Source organism: Scyliorhinus canicula, chromosome 3 (genome assembly GCF_902713615.1).
Source record: "Scyliorhinus canicula chromosome 3, sScyCan1.1, whole genome shotgun sequence".
Taxonomy (NCBI): Eukaryota; Metazoa; Chordata; class Chondrichthyes; order Carcharhiniformes; family Scyliorhinidae; genus Scyliorhinus; species Scyliorhinus canicula.
Genome location: NC_052148.1, coordinates 253,678,295 through 253,697,694, shown reverse-complemented (window position 1 = coordinate 253,697,694; position 19,400 = coordinate 253,678,295). Strand labels below are relative to the sequence as shown.

General features: G+C 43.7%; 1 protein-coding gene across 1 annotated transcript; it reads left to right on the top strand.

The window, feature by feature from the left end:
- Positions 1-17,655: 17,655 nt before the first annotated feature.
- On the top strand, positions 17,656-19,087 carry msx1a (muscle segment homeobox 1a). Its single transcript, XM_038792582.1, has 2 exons — positions 17,656-18,132; positions 18,459-19,087. Exons 1-2 carry the CDS (start codon positions 17,709-17,711, stop codon positions 18,881-18,883), a joined length of 849 nt encoding a protein of 282 aa, XP_038648510.1. The 5' UTR covers positions 17,656-17,708; the 3' UTR covers positions 18,884-19,087.
- Positions 19,088-19,400: the final 313 nt, after the last annotated feature.

Genomic DNA, 19,400 nt, shown 5'->3' with positions numbered 1-19,400 from the left:
CATCAATTTCAAATACTAAAAACAAAAGAAATATTTACACTTTGGGCACAGAGGGAGAGCACGGCTCTTACAGTCAATGTTGTGAGCGATTAGCATGCACCTCACTTCACTTGTCCTTGCTTTATGTGTGTGTCACTTCAGTCATACTGGTAGGAAAACAACTACATAGATGGAAATCAGCAGAAATGGCACCCTGTGCATGGGCAATGTCAACAAAATGTCTCATGGGCCGCATTCATAATCCTGATGAACTGCTTTTGGCCCCGGGCCACAGGTTGCCTATCACTGATCTAGACAATGCATAACCAATAATGATTTCCCCTCATGCTACATATGGTCACCACCAATTCACACAAGGATCCTTGGTCTCTTTCTATTCCTCACCCCTATGCTACCAATATCTGACATCCTCCACGGCAGGAGATAGCTTCTTTATCCAAGCTGATAACATGCAGCTTAACCTCTGCATTATTCTCCTCTATACCACAACTGCCATTGCACTGTCACACCACATACGTCCGACTTTAAATTGCGGTTGACAAGATGTTCGTTCAATTCAACAGCAGGGAGATAATGTTTGGTCCAAGCTGAAATCTCTACTTCCTTCCATCAACCTCTTATATTTGGTGTTTGCTCAAACTAAATCAGAATATGCATCAGAGCAAATTACTGTGAATGCTGGAATCTGAAACCAAAAGAGAAAATGCTGGAAAATCTCAGCATGTCTGGCAGCATCTGTTGGGAGAGAAAAGAGCTAACGTTTTGAGTCCAGATGACCATTTGTCAAAGAATATGCATAATCTTGACATATTGTACAAACTGGGTTGAGCTTCAAATCCCATATCACACCCATCCCAAGGCTATTTATTTTTACCTTTGCAATATTGCCTGGTCATCACTCCAACGTGACTACTATTGTCACCAAAATATTTATTTGCACCCCTTATTATCTTCAGAATGAATTTCTCCAATGCCTTCGTTTTTGATCTTCCAACCTCCACTATCCTGAAATTCAAGCTCACCCAAAAGTCACGTTGTAATCTTCACTGAGACCCAACTGCTCAGCAGTCCCTTCATTGCTGACCATCAATGGCTTCTTTTTCCAATGCAGCAGATCTAACATCGTCAACATCAGTTACATATCCTTCGATGGTATTGGCTCACTCTATGTCAATTGCTCTGTCCAGCTTGGTGCCCCTCTGGTATCATTTGGGTCTTTGACTTTGGTCTTCTTTGTACTCCCAACTCTTTGCTCCACCATCGCTGGTACAGATTTTGGCTCTAACCAAATTCTTTCCCCCAAAACACTTTCCTTCCCTTCTGTACCTCTCTCTGCCTTTGGAAGTCATCTCATGCCTTTGGCAACTTTTGCTAATAGTCCCCCAATGGGTTTTTATTTGCGAAGCAGTTTTGGATACTTTTCTACATTAAGACCCAGAAATGATGGGTTTCCATTTCCTGCTGTGGAGTCTCGTTCAACAGAATCACACATTGGAAACTGAAAGAGTCAGGCCTGCATGCCTCATTTACAGGGCCTTGATTTAATGGCTATCCTTTGTTACAGTCGTAAATGACATGGTAGCACAATGAGATTGAATTAAATAACGGCAGTGATATGCTCAGACACTGTTTGGATTATTATATCTTCATCCAGGTCAGATTTTCAGTGCACCTTAACAAAACAGCATTTGAAAAACCCAGCTATGGAATGCTCCTTCCAGACTGGAGACCTCCAGCAGGTCGAATGACAGGGGCAGCTGGTGCATGGGAATGCACATCACCATCAAGTTCCTGTCCACGCCACGCAATATCCTGACTTGTACTTGCATCATCATTCCTTCATCATCACTGGGCCAACATCCTGGAACTCCCTACCTAACAGCACTGTGGGAGCACCTTCACCCACATGAACTACAATTGTTCAAGCTGAAGACCCATCATTACTTCCTGAAGGATATCTCAGACCAGCGGTAAATGCATTCCTGCGGCGGCATTCATATCCGGGAAATTAGTTAAATAAAACCTGCAATGCCAACTGTATAAACCTGGGGCCTAAGTGGTTTATAATCTGAGTTGAACGCTGTCAATACAGAAGAGGTTTGAAATGTATGTTGAAAGGCTCTTTATAAACTGAGAGGTGCTGAATTTGACAGCACAGCCCTGCAGTCCGTTGTCAATGTTTTATTGACATACAACTCCCTAAAGTAAATGAATGTCAAGGATCAAACTGTGTTATATATCTTCAAGGCTCCCTTGGTGATCCAACATTGGTTTTTTTTCTCCCCTCACCAATTTTCTCTCCTTCCTCCTCATGAAATCATTGAATTATTTTGGGGTATCGTTTCACAGCTGTTGGTCACCCTCTTGTGTCATGCTCAATTGGCAAGAGTAAGCAATCCTGAACAATATTGATTGGCAGCTATTTAACTACAGGGGTATCAAATTCCTATCCTCACTGCAATACAGTCACAAATATATATCCATGATGGTTCATGATGCAGAATGAGGCTAACAGCGTGGGTTCCATTCCTGTGCCATCTGAGGTTATTCATGAAGACTCCGCTTTCTCGACCTTGTCTCTTGTATGGTGTGTGGTGATTCTCAGGTTAAATCCCCACCAGTTACCTCTTCCCCTTAAAGAGGAAAGCAGTCTATGGTCATCTGGGACACTGATGACTTTACTTTATCTACCAGACTTTCTGGTTAACAATTGGAGCAGGATCACCGGATGATTTATTTTCCCAGTTTGGTACTGAGGCCAATTATAAGGCTTCACTATCGCCTCAGCCTTGAGTTAAACCTGAAACCTTCCTAGACTGCGTGATCCAGTGGATACACTCACATGGCATTGAGAAAATGTAGCATTCTTTGTGACTGTGGTTGTGACTATGCCAACATTTCCTTTCTTGTCATTATCAACCTGCCTGCAAATTCCAACACAGTTCACCACATCATCCTTCTCAAGAGCAACCCATCTGTCATCCAGCTGGATGATACTACTCTAATCATAGAGAGAGAATCACCCAATATAACTTATCTTCTCACTCCCAATCAATTAATTCTGGAGTCTGGAGTGATGGAAAGCACATCAAGTTCCACTTGCATGCCAATGACACTCAATTCCATCACACCACCACCTCCTTGGATCATTTAACTGTTTCAGACTTGTCACATTAATTGTCTGATATCCCATACTGGATAAGATTGAAGCAGTTGTCACTGGTCCCCAACACAATATCCCTGTCCATCATTTCCATCCTTTGTAACAGTCCTAAACAGTGTAACATCAGACAACTCTGATTCTTTCTAAGCTCACTTCAGATCCTAAGCTCATCTGCCGATGAAACATTCATACATGACTTTGTTACTTCTAGACTTGACTATTCCAAAGCTCTGTTAACTGGTTTTCCCTCTTCCGCCCACCATAAACTTGTGCTCGTCCAAACTTCTGCTACCTGTATCTTAACTCAAACTAAATTTACTTCACTTATCACCCCTGTAATTCCATTCCTAAACCTCTCTGACTCTCCCTCTCCTCTCTTAAGATGTCCTTCAAAACGCACATCTATAAACAAGCTGTTGATCACCTTTCCCGATTTCTCCTTCTATGGTTCAGTGTCAAAAAGCAAATATTGATTTCATTCTTGTTAAATGCCTTAGGGTGCATTTCTATAAATGTACCATAAGTTATTGTTGTTGAGATCAAATATTTTATACGTGAAGTGTACATTAGCACAATAAATTCTTTCTTCTGTTTTGTAAAAAGAGAAACCAGACTTAGCAGTTTGATTTATATCTTATTTATCATATATACTCAGACATTTACAACAGAGATCAGATCCCTTTATTTGCATAATTAAATGTCGAACGAAGGATTGAATTTCCTCGCGGGCATACGATCTGCAAGAACCTGCCAGGTATTTCAACTCCATAGCTGATAACTGCTACCCAAAATTATTTGGCTGAAAATAAATCTGACATTGGGCCAAAGAAAATTTCTACAACAGCATTTTAAAGTAGATTTAGAGATTCAGTAAACTAACTTTGCAACATACTTTGTTTTGGGTGTTATAGCAACAAACTAACGTAGATGTGTGCAAGAGGGTGGGATTAGAAAGTGCACCTGCGTGTCTTCGGGCTGGCATGGGCATGATGGGCTGAATGGCCTCCTTCTGTGCTGTAACTTTTCTATGATTCTATGATTAATCTGATGAACAAAAGTAATATCTGATTTTTCTTCCTTTATTAACACTAGCTTGCTAACTCGTGGTTTAAAAGTTGTGTAAAGGAATACTGGGCCCAGATAGAAGTATTTGCAATTAAGAACAGCGATCAGCTACTATACTCTGGTCATCTGGTAGACTGCTTCTCAGGGGTGCTGTTTGCCTTACGGGATCCCCAAGCAAAGGCTCAGTTTGGTGCCCTTGCATTTGATTAGATAAGATACTAACTACCACTTACTTAATCCATGTCAAATCTGCACACCTACAATTGTGAACATACATGTTTGCAAGAGGTAATATAAAAATAGCTGACAGAATGATCGGGGATTAAATTTTACCATTGTGTAGTATCCTTGGACTGGGTCACAAATGGCATCCCATATGAATGTGACATCCCACCTCATCCTTCCCGATCTCTCTGCAGCCTTTCACATGGTTGACTACACTATCCTCCACCAATGTCTCTGTGCTGTCATCCAGCTGGGTGAGACCTGCTCTAATCTGGCTCAATTTCTATCTATTTAATCTTAGCCAAAGTATAACATGCAATGGCTGCATTTCCTCCTCTCATACCATTACCTCTGGTGTTCTCCAAGGAACTATCCTTGCTCCATTCCTATTTTTCATTTACATGTTGCCCCTCAGCAACATCATCTGGAAGTATAATGTTAACATGTACACTGACGACACCCAGCTCTGTCTCACCACCACCTCTTAAGTTCTTTACTGTTACTAAATTATTAGACTGTTTATCCAACATCAAGAACTGGATGAACAGAAATTTCTTCAGATTAATCCTTGGAAAGTCTGAAGCCGCTATTTTCGATTCCCATTCCAAACACCAGTCCCTAACTACTAACTCCATCCATCTCCCGGAGCCTAAAGCAAACTTTGCGCAAACCTGGTATCATATATGACCTTGACAAGACTACACATTTGCACTATATAACTATTTTCACCTCTCTAACATTGCCTGACTTTGCCTCTGTCTAGGCCCATTTTCTGTTGAAACCATCATTCCTGTCTTTGTTGCCTCTAGACTGGACTATTCCAATGCACTCCTGGCTAGCTTCCCAGATTCTACTCCTGGTAACTTGAGGTCATCCAAACCTTTACTGCCTGTGTCTTAAATCACACCAAGCCCTGTTCATCTATCATCCCCATGCTCACTGACTTGCATAGGCTCCTATTCCAGCAACAAATTGATGTTAAAATTCTCATTGTTGTTTTCAAACTTCTACAGCCCCAAAAGACTCCACTCTGGCTCTTGAACATCTCCAGTTTAAATCCACTATTTGTGGCCCCACCTTCAGATGCTGAGACCCTAAACTTCAGAATTTCCTCCTTGCAACTCACTGCCTCACTATGTCCAGAAGGAAACTAGTATGTTGGCCTTAATACCGAGAGGATTTGAGTATAGGAATAGAGATGTTTTACTGCAATTGTGTAGGGCATTGGTGAGACCACACCTGAAGTATTGAGTGCAGTTTTGATGTTCTTATCTTAGGAAAGATGTTCTTGCCAAGGAGGGAGTGCAGCGAAAATTTACCAGGCGGATTCCTGGGATGGTGGGACTGTCATATGAGGAAAGATTAAGCCAGTTAGGATTATATTCATTGGAGTTTAGAAGAGTGAGAGGGGATCTCATAGAAACTCTCAGAATTCTAACAGGATTAGACAGGATAGATTCAGAAAGAATGTTCCTTATGGTGGGGGAGTCCAGAACTAGGGGTCATACTTTGAGGATAAGGGGAAAACCTTTTATGACTGAGGTGAGAAGATATTTCTTCACCCAGGGAGTGGTGAATCTGTGAAATTCACTACCACAGAAAGTAGTTAAGGCCAAAAGGTTGTGTAATTTCAAGAAGGAATTAGATATAGCTCTTGGGGCTAAAGGGATCAAGGGATATGAGGGGAAGACAGGATCAGGGTATTGAACTTGATGATCAGCCATAATCATAATTAATGGTGGAGCAGGTTTGAAGGGCCAAATGGTCTTCTCCTTCTTCCAGTTTCTATGTTTCTATGTCAATTTCCTCCTTTAGGACACACCTTAAAACTCACCTATCAGACCAAGATTTTGGTCATCTGCCTTAATACCTCTTAATGTGGCTCAGTAAGATACTCTGTTTTATAATTCTGCCCTGAAGTGCCTTGGGACGTGTTATTGCAATAAACGTGCTACGTAAATATAAATTGTTGCTCCCTGCTCAGGGCCTCTCAGGCTGAGTCTGCTTTGCACAAATTACTCATTCGTAATGACACACTGGCCCTCTTTAGTACACCACGCTTTGTATCCAATTTCCCTTTTTATCAAGAACTTCCTCAAAATCCTTCTTTTTGGACCACATATTGAGTCCTGTGTACAATTTTTGTCTTCTTATTTAAGAAAAGATATAAATGCGTTGGAGGTGGTTCAGAGAATGATACCTGGAATGGTGGGGTTACCTTATGTAGAAAAGTTGGACAGGCTAGCCCTGTATCCATTGGAGTTTAGAAGATTGAGAGGTGATCCTATATGCGCAAGATCCTGAAGGGATTTGACAGGGTGGTTCTGAGAGAATGTTTTTCCTGGTGAGAGAGACTAGAATTAGAGGACACGGTTTAAAAAATAAAGGATCTCCCATTTAAGATGACCAGTGGAGGAGAGAGTTTTCTCTCAGAGGGTTGTGAGTCTTTGCAACGCTCTTCCCCAGAGAGCAGTGTAGGCGGGGTCACTGGATATTTTTAAAGGCAGAAATAGATGGGTGCTTGACGAAAAGGGGAGTCACGCGGGTAGGGGGAATGTGGGCTTGAGGCCACAATCAGATGAGCTATGAGCACACAGAATGGTGGGAACAAGCTGGAGAGAGCCTTACTCCTGCTCCTAATTTCCACACCCCATCCCGTGCTCTCTGCCCAATTCCATCTGTTTTCCAGAGAAATGCAGGAAATGTTCAGCAGATCTGACAGCATCTGTCGGCAGAAAAACAGAGTTCGGGTATCCGGTAGATGAAGAGGCTGACAGACATGCAGCCTGATGTTATAATGTCAGTTGAACTTCTTGAAAAGTGTAAAAAGCAACCGGTTTGAGGTTTTTTTGGAGAGTTAGAATTAGTCAATTTCCTACCCTTAAGGTAGTCAAACTTGCCATTTATTCATTAATGGATGGAAAACAGGTCATCTTTAAATATACACGTGGACAATCCTTCATTGAAGCCTACTTGTAACAATGAGCGATTATTATTATTATTATTACAATGAAAGGCAAATGCCGTATTCTGCGTCGATATTCTTAGTTTTTATTTGGGAATCCTACCCAAGATAAGGGCACACATGAAGGGCATTTGTCTCAATGTATTTCTCCCTTTCTCCCCAAGGCACTGGGCGTGGATTCTGGAATTCCGGTTATCCTGTGTGTGTTCCGTGGATTAATTGATCAGAATTCATCACACTCCATTGCTGTCAGTTCTGTGGACACAGTAAGAAGTCTTACAACACCAGGTTAAGGTCCAACAGGTTTGATTCAAACACGAGCTTTCGGAGCGCAGCTCCTTCCTCAGGTGAATGGCGAGGTATGTTCTGTGGACGGGCACTGGGCGAGTGGCTGAATTGGAGACGGTGCCCCACAAATTCCTGTCCAATGTCTCCTTGTCGTACTTTCTAACAAAGTGTCCTACGACTCAGCAGAGGTGGCCAAACACAGGCTGCTTGCGGCTCTTACTATCGACGTTGACATTTCTGTTTCCCGCTTTCGTTTCTGTTTCCTTACTCGAGCCGCCTTTTTTCCATTCCTGACCTTCAGATCTGGGAAATGAAACACTACAGAAATGTAGTACAGTGAAGCTGGCGAAGACCTAGTAGTCACAGTTTTGCCCGCAATGAACGAAGACGCAGCCATAAGCATCAAACCATTGGCCAAACAATAGATGGGGATGAAAAGACCTGGCTGCTTGGGCCAAAACATTGGATTGTAATTAGATTAATTATCGCTAAAGTAATGGCCGTCACACCTTGGCCTCATTTCCTTAGGTTTTTGGCTGGGAGCCCATTCCAAAACACGAGTTTAGAAACTGCCCTAGTGAAGCGCCTAGATTGACGCTACACTGGAAGAATCATTGATAGGACAGTGCTAACTGTTACCAAATGGTACAAGACTTCCTCAACCCTCACCCCTTCTGAAATCCGTTCCCGTTAGAGTTCGCTCGGGTCTCAGGGAGCCAACTCGAGACATTAAACTGCAAACTGAGCGTCCGGGCGCAGTGCAAACTACACCCGAGCAACATTAAAGTTCAATCTCAACGTGTAAAAAGGGAGTACTTCCTATTGTAGTTTTTTTGTGTCTTTCAATGGCCTTTGCCCCCCCCCCCCCCCCCCCCCCACCTATCTCTCGATATTAACCTGGGAAGTTATTCCGAGCTAGTTGCAGCGATCAAACGTCAAAACTGAAGGCATTGCCTCGCACCTAGTTCTATCATTTTCAGAGGGTTTGATTCACTGGGCGGGGGGGAGGCGCCAAGATTTACAAACCGGGGAATTAGCAGATGCAGAGTCGCGGGGCAAGAGGGCAATTTATCACTCCGCTATTCGGTCCCACAACAATTGTGACAGGCGGCTGGGCGCTTTGACGCTCACATGGTGTTTGTTCAAAGTGTTTGGAGGAGTGAGAAGCAGCGAGGCGAACTGAGACATTGAGGGGACTCGATGGCTTGAATCCAGCGCTCCTGTTAGTCAAATCTTCATCCCACATGTGACACAAAATTGGGCAGAAATTGATTCTTCTCATTGAGATCAGTTACCCCGAAGTTTTTCCTGTTGAATAATACTTCTCCAATGTCTAATTATTGTTTGGACCAGTCTTTACAATATGTGTTCCAGAGACAGATTTTACTCATCAGAAAGATCCTTCCTAATTTTAGGAAAGGCTGATGAACTGCGCTCTTATCTCCAACTCGGGCCCAGATCCTCTCTTGCTGTGTTGATGTTTTTTTAAACTAATAGTTTCAGAATATATTCGTACATAAAGTTGATGTGTTGTGCGTTTTAAAAAAAAACGGTCGCCCACAGACACAACACGGTCACTGTTTTCACCCCCAGGTCAGAGTTTATATTCTGCATTCTATGAAAGGGCGGGAACATTGAATCTTAAAACTCACCAGAAACCATTGTCAAGCAACGAAATCCTATAATTAAAACAAAAAAAAACATGGTCCCAAACTGTTAATGGACGATTGACCCACGAATATAAAAATCTGTCTCCAACATGACTTAGTTATAAATTATACCATTTCCACCTTGCTAGTCCTCAAACACGAAGAACCTAGTCCTTATTAGAACGAAACAACGCCGAATATTAGTTTCATAGGAAATGCCTGCAATTGTACTGAGGTGGCCAAGTAACACAATTTCGCAAACACAAATGCATATGCGGATAATTGAAACTGAAGTATGCAAGCAGAAATAACTTGGCCCAACCCCCTTCTCGACTAATATTTGGAACATAATTAATCTTGTAACATCTGTGCGAAATGTACATTCAATCCAGTTAACGCGTTAGAAATCAATAATTGGAGAAACAGATTGGCTGCAGCAAAATAGCGTCACTGGATGAGTGCATTTCTATTGCATCGAAACCCAGAACTACCCTAAAGCTCAGTTATACAGACCGAGCCCTGAATTGCCCGCCCATCGTTCGTTTAAATTGTAACGTGTTGGTGGAAATTCTAGCGCCGGTCGAAACGCCGATAAGGTTAAATTTGAGAAGTGGTTTGACAAAGCGTATTTCTACAATACAAATCCCACGCTGGGTCGAGTTGCCGGCCTAGCAAATGGATAAATCACAATCCTCTCCAATATTGATTTACGGGGTTGGCGGTTGACATGCGACACCAATTAACGTGAGACTATCCGAAGGTGTGCGCACTGTCCGACCGAGAGGGGAGTGGGACGAGGGAGGATTATTGCTGGCCCCAGCGCGCTAAGTACTGGACATGTCTCCAGAGGATAGATGCACCTTTGGACAGCCTGCTGTCCACATTTTCTAATGAGCTGTAGTCGTGCATAAGCACGTTTAGAGATAAAACTCCATCTGAATGGCAGGAAAGGATTGACTTTCGAAACGGCGACTGTGTGTTGCCATTAACACAAGAAAGAGCTCAGGCCATTCAAACTTGGGACCAACGTGGGATGTTTGGGGTTGTTTTCTGCCAATGTAAACTGAGATTGTGTTAGAAATGAGATTTATAAGTATTTGTAAGGGCGTTCATGCTGTGATCTTGATCACGGTGCTTGCTACATCCGTCCATTTACTTATCTTTTTAAGATTTTACTGCTGCCATTTATTCCTCAGGTGCTGAGTGAGCAAGTGGCATACGGGGCGGGCTGCTTGCTCTGCAGTTTTCTGCCTCTTTACTGAGGTCAACACCCCCCCCCCCCCCCCTCTCCCCCACCCATCCTAGCAATGTTTTAAACTAGTTTTCGATTTTCGCACTGTCGCGGTGGGGTTCAAACTCCTGTCTTCCCCATCATCAGCCCAGCAACATAACCAGTACCCCCCACCCCGTGTCCATTTTGCATTGGGTCATTGGAAGGTCAGCACTGTCACATATTGACAGTAATAAACAGTCACAATGTAGTGTTTATATTTACCTATGAACGTGGCAGTCAAAACAGAAAACAACTGCATTTATACAGGGCTTTTCACCACAGAATGTTTCAAAGCGCTTGGCCGCCAATAAAGAACGTTTGCAGTGGAGGCACTGTTGTAATATTGGAAACATTGCACAGCAAGCTCCCACAGACAGGAATGCGATGTATTTTTTTGTAACATTGAGGGATCAATGTAAACTTGACCAGAGATAATTTCCTTGAAACGGAACGGTGGGCCATCTGTTAAGTTCACCTGGGAGGGCGGACAGGGCGCCTCATCCTGTAAAACGGCACGTCCGACAGTACAGCTCTCCCTCAGTAACACACTCGGCAACTTTAATATCTGTGCTCAATTCCTGGACTGCTGCGGATCTTGAACCCAGAGCTTTAGGGTTTAGACTAGAGGCAAGACGTGAGCCACGGCTGTCTCTTGCTGTAATAGTTCAGTTCATCCTGAAGCCAACACGACATCGCGACTATCTATCTAAATATTCTGATGTTATAACAAAACAACATATTAAAGGCATTACCACAAATAAAGCACTTGGGCAAGATCCAACCGAGGACACCGAGCTGGGTCTGATTGAATATTGGCCGCACACGCCTCAATCGCTTCTTGATCGCCACAAGAACTGTCAAACTTTCAAAACGAATGTGCCCCATTACAAGCTTCGTTCTGCATTTCTGTGCCACCTGATCCGTCTTTACCGAGTTTCCCCTGGTTTACCCGCATACTGGTAGGGAAACATAATCTCACTTGGCAGGGTAATCTGCCTCCCATTCCACGCTAATGATGAAAAGAAATGTTCCACTATAAATTTTGTAGGAGGAAATAATGGTTGTGCAATGGTCTGTACGTTGGAAGTGAGTCACTACATGAGGCTATGCTCAGTAATGATCGCTAATAGCTGATAGATTAAGCGAGAAAGAATCAAATGCTTATGGCATGACATATAAACGGTGCTTTAATAAGCTCTGTCTGTACACACTACTCAACAATCGCGATGCGGTGTCGCATACCCAATACATTTTAAAATGTGAAACATTTAATAATAGTCAAAATGTTATAATCCCGATAGTATTATTTCTAGAGGAGCCAGAAACAATATATTTCCAGTGTTTTTTTATTTGGGAGGGAGAGGTGGGGGGGGGGGGGGGGGGGGGGGGGCTGTTCAATGGCTGGGTGTTTTTAAACATGTAATTACTTTTAAAATTAATGTCGTTCATTCTAGCCAGGTCCTTCGCCGCTGCGTGTATATACAATATATAACAGCACTCTGGAGGAAGATAGCGTCCAGTGTTGCTGACAGTCTCAATGTTAATCATTTCTTACCTTCCCGAGATCAAAGGGTTCAACGGGAATATGATAACCCGTGCGATGGCTTGGGAGGACGATGAGTTAGCCTCATCTTTGCACATGGCAGCAGCGCCCCGGTAATAAGACATAAGCCAAACACCCCACAACAACTATATGAAACATGACAGATGTTTCTCTTGCAACCCGTTAGCTGATTTGGGGATTCTCGTCCCACACCCTGCTGCTAACGGCGGCGTCTTGTAAACTTTCAATGGATTAAATAACAAATTGGCAAAGACTCGAGAATATTGCAAGTTTTTGGGGAATGTTTCCATTATGTTTCCCCGGAGATAAAGTGGCGCTCCAGTAATTCAGTTTTATCAGCGCCAATCTGCAGAATATGTCTAATAGTCTGAACAGAGGCCCACTGTTTTATGTCAATGTTGTGCTTGGTATTAACCAGATCCATAACTTGATAAGCATCTTGTAACGACTGTGGCTGAGCCGTGAAGTTAAGTGGCACCTCGTGTCCCTTTTAAAATGTATCTATTTCACCTCCCCCTCCCAAAAAAACCCACTGGAAATATATTATTTCTGGCTCCTCTAGAAATAATACTATCGGGATTGTAACATTTCGATCCTATCAGGCGAGGCAGTATGATGATGTTGAAAATAAACTGGAAATGCAGAAGATTCCAACCAAGGCCTGTCAGCCTCTGAACCGGGATTTCAGAATAAAATACGTTTCTCCCTCCCATTGACCATGAAGAAACGTCACCCGGACCTAACATCTTAACTCGGTTTTTCTCTCTCTCTCCACAGATGCTGCCGGACCTGCTGAACCTTTCCAGCATTTTCTATCGTTTATTTCAGATTGCCTACCCCGTTGAATTTTGCGTTGATTGTGTTTTCGGAAGACCTTTTCGAGCAGGACTTGATTCCGCCGCATGTTGCGGTTCCCTCGTCCGATGTTGCGGGGCGGAAACGTTGAATACGTTAGCGAAGATTATTTTCGTGAGGGTTTTGGGGGAGCACGGCTTTAAATATTTCAGTTTTATTATTTATGTAATCATAATATATTAAATGGCATTTCCGGGCACTTATCTCAAGTGACAGCAGAAGTCGTGTACAGCTTATCGGCCTCTGCAGCCATGTCTTCAAAGCCCGTACCCAGCTTCTAATTACCGTCAACCGCTGCTAAAAATGTTGCTTGTCATTCTGTATGGAACCATTAAGACATAAAGCATCTTAACTCTTCCATGCAGCAGTTCAAATGAGAGCTTGCACGCGTATGGTTTTTGTTGTTGTTGCACTTAATTAGTGGACACACGGAATATATTTCCTGTCGGGGAGCCAGGAAAAAGGAGGAAGTAATTTTAGGGACGCAGACACCTCATTAGATTGGAGGGAAGCGTTGTACTGTAGTAAGATTCCAAGTATGGAAAACAAATTTGTGAATGACCAAGTCGAAGGATAACGCCTGACTTCAGATTATGCTGACGGCAGGCAGGAGTGACGCTGCTAATTTGATGTTGCATTAGAGTTGGAATGATCACAAAACTGTATTTTGGTAATCTGGGAATTAATGAGTTATACAGTTGCTTTCGCGAAAAGCATACTCCCTTTCATCCTGATTAAAATATTTGAAGTAACAATCTTCCCTTTTGAATGTCCACCGCTAAAGTGTTATACAGGGGCCGAGAGGTTTATATCTCAATTATCCCACACACCCCGTGTTGAAGGGGCACTACTTACTGTTTAACCCTTCTTCGCTATTTCAGTTTTACCAATCTTCCTTCTAGCTCTATCGTGCGTCATAAAATGGAAGCAGGGGAGGCGATTAGAACCAAAGAGGCGTTTATAGTCAAACCGATTAATCGGATTAAACTAAACACCCAAATAATTGCATCTTATTCTGATGCGGAAATGGCACAGGAGCGTCAATTTTTTTTGTTCAATCAATGTGAAAAGTTAAATAATTCGCGTGGACATTAACTGGAAAAAAGAAATAACAAGACAGTCCTGAAGTTAGTTCGAAAACATGGAAGAAAAGGGATTTGTGGGGTATTACTTACAGGGTGGCCGGTGTCTATCCTTCCCGGAGTACACGTGTCTGTGTACACTATTCAGGAATGGGACTCTGAATTAAATTGCTCTACAATGACCTGCCGCAGACCCCACGACAAAATTCAACCCCCCCCCCCCCCCCCCCCCCCCGCCGTTTTCCTCTAGCTTTTGCAACGATGTGAGTGGACCTGTTTACAACCAGACTGGGCGAAACATTGAGCTTCTTTTTTTCTGATATGGTGATGTGAAAATGATAAAGCGGGATTGATTTTCACTTACTTCGGCATTGCCCGTTATCTCGGCCATGGATGCTATGTTTACTTCTACTTCAGAGGACGAACTAATGACTATGTTTGCGAATTCCGGTTCCTTTTTGTACATTCATGTAAGCATAGGAGGGGGAAAGTGATCGCTTCGGATCTGTTGATATAATAACATCAGATGTATAATTTGTCTATAATACATCACAGACCCCGGGACATTAAAAGACATTCTGCAATCCAGCTTTATTTAACTGTAATTACTACTCCGCGACAACAGAGAAGAGAGATAGGGCCGTCCTGTGTAAATTAAAGGCGTAGTTTGTTTATTAATTTTCATTTATAATCAGGACATTGCAGCGTTGCGCGACCAGTAAATGATACAAAGCATGAAATCTCTCATCCTACAATCTACAAGTCATTATTTAATGTTCCCTATCGTTAGATTAACATGGAATGAAACGTTTGTGCAAAGCAAGATTGAAATGGTGTGTTTGTGTGTGTGCTATTTCTTTCTCAAACCAAAAAGTCTTATCAGGGTAACATTTGAATTAGTATTTCCCCCGGCAGAGCCTGTGCAAACCACAGAGTGTTGGTGTATGCTTGACATCATGAAGCTTAAATAACCGTAAGGCATTGTTACTCCCTGGCAGCAAAGTGCCTCGTTACGCCTGATTGAACTAATTGCTTTGAAATAGGATATATTATCTATAATTATATAGATCTTAGAGGAGACGGCCAGCCTTTTTTATTCTTTCATCTTCTCCAAGTGCATCATAATTTCTCGATCAAATTAATTTGGGGGACTTGAAATATTGCATTCCTTTCACGGATCCCTACTCCAAAAGGTTGAACTGCAGTTTTAAAGAGACAGTATCCGTTCTGGTGACCTGCGTGGGCTGAGCTTTAAATAGGCCCAAACCACTGGATGAATACTCGTTCCGGCCTTTATCTCTGTTTTGAGGCCATGCATTCTGCCACATTATTATGACTGGCGCATTTTCCAGGATCCTTGTGTTTTGCCAAAACATGTCGAATAGACTTTAAAACCCCCTCTAGGATAAAGCACAGAATTGTTGAAAATAAGTTTCAGCAGATCGTCTTAAGATGTATAAAATCGTTTCTTTGGGGAATTCGTGTCAAATAAAGCAGTGATCGTAGTTTGTCTGCCGGAGGTAATGCTTAACCATTTCCATCCGAATATTATACCTCCCCACCCCCCCACACCCGAAGGATGGTTTTGGTCTGTTGCCCCCAACCCCCTCCATCCCCCACCCCCATATCCAAACAGGAATTGTCCTCTCTCCAATTCCATTTAGTAAAGCTCCCACATCGCAGCAGGGTAGCATGGTGGTTAGCATAAATGCTTCACAGCTCCAGGGTCCCAGGTTCGATTCCCGGCTGGGTCACTGTCTGTGTGGAGTCTGCACGTCCTCCCCCTGTGTGCGTGGGTTTCCTCCGGGTGCTCCGGTTTCCTCCCACAGTCCAAAGATGTGCGGGTTAGGTGGATTGGCCATGCTAAATTGCCCGTAGTGTCCTAATAAAAAAGTAATGTTAAGGGGGGGGGGTTTGTTAGGTTACGGGTATAGGGTGGATATGTGGGTTTGAGTAGGGTGATCATGGCTCGGCACAACATTGAGGGCCGAAGGGCCTGTTCTGTGCTGTACTGTTCTATGTTCTATGTTCTATCTATCCACTAATTTGAGTTTAATAATGACATCGGAACATGCCTCCAGCGGGCTCCCAGCTCCCTCTTGCCCAGCGCCAAAGGGTTGTGTTGTAATTAAGATAAAACAAAGATGCCTCTTCGTCTGTCACCTTGATTATATTTAGCGCCTTGTTTGCGATGCTAATTGCGCAATATCGTTATCTCGTGTCAAGGCTCCGATGTCTTATAATGGAAAGAAGATTAACATGAGTAGCCAGTAACTTTATTCCCTTATAACCACACGCGGGCGTCAGCTTGCAATTTCTTCGCGAGGTTTCTTGAGGAGGAAGTAAGTGGCCGCGAATTTCTTCAGCCCCTCGTGGTAAAATTACTGCGGGGGCGTCTAGGGAGTCACGCCAGGGAAATGTAATGGTTACCCCAGAGAGAGAGGGAGAAAAAAAAACATGTTTTGAATCAAAATTATTTGTAAATTGTGATCATTCCCCAAAGCTGACACATACTTTTGCGTTGTAATTGAAATCTAACATTAGAAAACGTTCCTTCTAAGCATAGAAACGCGCACATGTATATAGGTTGTTTCGATTACAAAATTAGAAATTGCCTTGATGGCTGATGGTGTTTGGTTTAAAGAGCTTTTTAAGTAAATAAAAAAAATAATGTGGAATGATTTTCAAAGTGCTCAAAAGTGGCGTGCGATCGGCCTCGGAGCCGTCACTTGGAGACTCAATGGCCTGATGTCCTCGGGCGAGGGCGGGCTGGCGAGGGAGGGCTGGTCCCTTGATGCCGAGTAACTTTTCAATCCTCTCCCTGAAGTTGGTGCCTTTGATCGCGCCGCCCCTGGCGCCTAAAACAACATAACTCGTCTGCCTATTAAAGGCACTGACTAATCGTGACAGATTGCTAAGAATCGCAATTAGCAGCGTTAGATGCTCCTCGGAGAAACACAAGACAAGAGATCTCCGGAGAGAGAGAGAAGTAACGATTAGAATCGATTATTGTTTTAAAGAGGGGGAGGGAGAGGGGCTTGGAATTCCCAGTTATTTCTTCACTAATTTCCGTGTAAACGTATTCGACTGCACTGCCCCCCTCCCCTCCTCACGTTTGTGTGGCTGAAGTTAAAAGGGAAATTGAACTGGCTGTCACTGCACAGCCCCCACCCCCAACCCCAACCCCAGCCCCCAGCCCAGCCAGATCATTATCCTTCAATCGCTGGACGGCCACTTGTGTTTATATGAGATTAGAGCTGAGAGCTATCAATAAACTCTTCCCAGCGAGTGGCCAATCAGATTAAGTGCTAATTTATTTCGAAAGGTTATTGATGGCGGGCACAGTGGGCCAGCCAATAGCAGCTCTCAGACCCACCCCTGGAAGTGCTGATTGGACAGCGCCCAGCAAAGTCTCGCTTCTTAACGCCCGGGAGCCGTGTGGCATCAGGAAGTTGGGAATGTTTTGAATCGCGGACTCCAGGATAGAGGAGAGGACGGTCAGGGTGGGAGGGGGCGGGTGGGGGTTTGTGTGTGTGTGAGTGCTGGACTGTCTTTTGATTTTGGAGGAGGGGGTTGTTAATGCTCCAGTTGGAAAGGGATCGACTCTATATGGCCCCTTGTTCTGTCATGAGTGCCCCGCAAGTGACGACTGGCGGCGTGAGGAGCGACGAGCCGCGCTCGCTGGCGAACGTGAAGCTGGCGGCCGCCGTGGAGATGGACAGACCCAAGGCGCCGCTGCCTTTCAGCGTGGAGGCGCTCATGTCGGACAGGAAACCCAGCCGGGAGAGAGCGGCCTCCGAGGCAGCGCTGGGGGGCACCTCGCAGAGCCTGAGCCCCCGAATGGCGGGGCAGGAGACGGCGGCTACTCCGCTGGCGGCCACCACTTCCTACACCGTGGAGGGACTGTTAAAAATCTCGGAGGAGGCGCTGGTGAAATCGGAGAGTGGCGAGAGACAAGAACGGACGCCCTGGATACAAGATCCCCGGTTTTCCCCGCCGCCCAGTAAGTGAGACCGCGCTTAGAGCACCGTTATTTATTCCCATCTGGTCTTAAAATAGATTATTATAGCAATATTATAAGGTCAATAGCTGGTTACGTGTGACATGAAATGGCTCCGTATCCAAATCACAGCGCCCATCAACCTGCACAGTACTTTCGGAGTTCACTCCAACTTCACGTTTTAACCTCACTGGAGATTTCGCTTCTGTATCTTATTTTTAAAAAAACGTTCAAACTATTTTGAGTTATAAATGTTGAGATAGTTGTTTCTGGAGGAGGAGGAGAGGGAGGGTTGACATTTAATTAACTGATATTTATATTTATTTTAGGACGAATGAGTCCTCCTGCCTGCACTCTCAGGAAGCATAAAACCAACCGCAAACCCAGGACTCCCTTCACCACCTCTCAGTTACTGGCCCTGGAGCGCAAATTTCGTCAAAAACAGTACCTGTCCATCGCCGAGAGAGCGGAGTTCTCCAGCTCCCTCAACCTGACAGAGACTCAAGTGAAAATCTGGTTTCAGAATCGCCGGGCGAAGGCCAAACGACTGCAAGAGGCCGAGCTGGAGAAATTGAAAATGGCAGCCAAACCCATGTTACCCCCGGCTTTTGGTATTAGTTTTCCCATCGGAACCCCGGTCCCCGCCACATCTCTCTATGGAGCCTCCCACCACTTCCACAGACCCACTCTACCCGTCTCTCCGGTTGGACTATATGCTGCTCATGTTGGATATAGTATGTATCATTTAGCTTGAAAAGGAGCCGAGAGGGATGGGAAAGAAAGTATTCTTAAAAAAAAAATTCTATTGAACTTTTCTTCCCCCCCCCCCCCCCCAATCTGTTTTGCAACGATTCCCCATTGGAAGGGGGTTTGTGTACGATGTAATATACTGTATATTTGAAGTTTTATCATTTATATTATGCATATATTTGTTAAATAAATGTAAGTGTTTCAAGTAGTTTCTTAAGCTGATAGTGTTTTTATTTGAAATGGTCGATAAGAAATATACATTGAAATCGATGTAACAATCACAGCCCCATATTAGCTCAAAACTTGACATTTTGACCTTTGTTTGGCTCGGTAACATCAGCATCATTGTTTACGTACCCTATTAGTTTACAATCCCTTCTGCCTACGAGGTTTCCACCGGTAGTTACTATATAGGATTGTTTCTAAGTGAATTAGACATAACCGCAAACGCCTTGATTTTTGCCCCCGTCCATTAGTCCGAATCAGACCATTAAATTAGAGAGCCCAGTGTAAACAAAAAA

Coding starts and splice junctions, on each gene's coding strand:
- msx1a (XM_038792582.1), top strand. CDS start 17,709: ATGCTCCAGTTGGAAAGGGATCGACTCTATATGGCCCCTTGTTCTGTC. Junction 18,133..18,458: donor CCGGTTTTCCCCGCCGCCCA/GTAAGTGAGACC, acceptor TATTTATTTTAG/GACGAATGAGTCCTCCTGCC.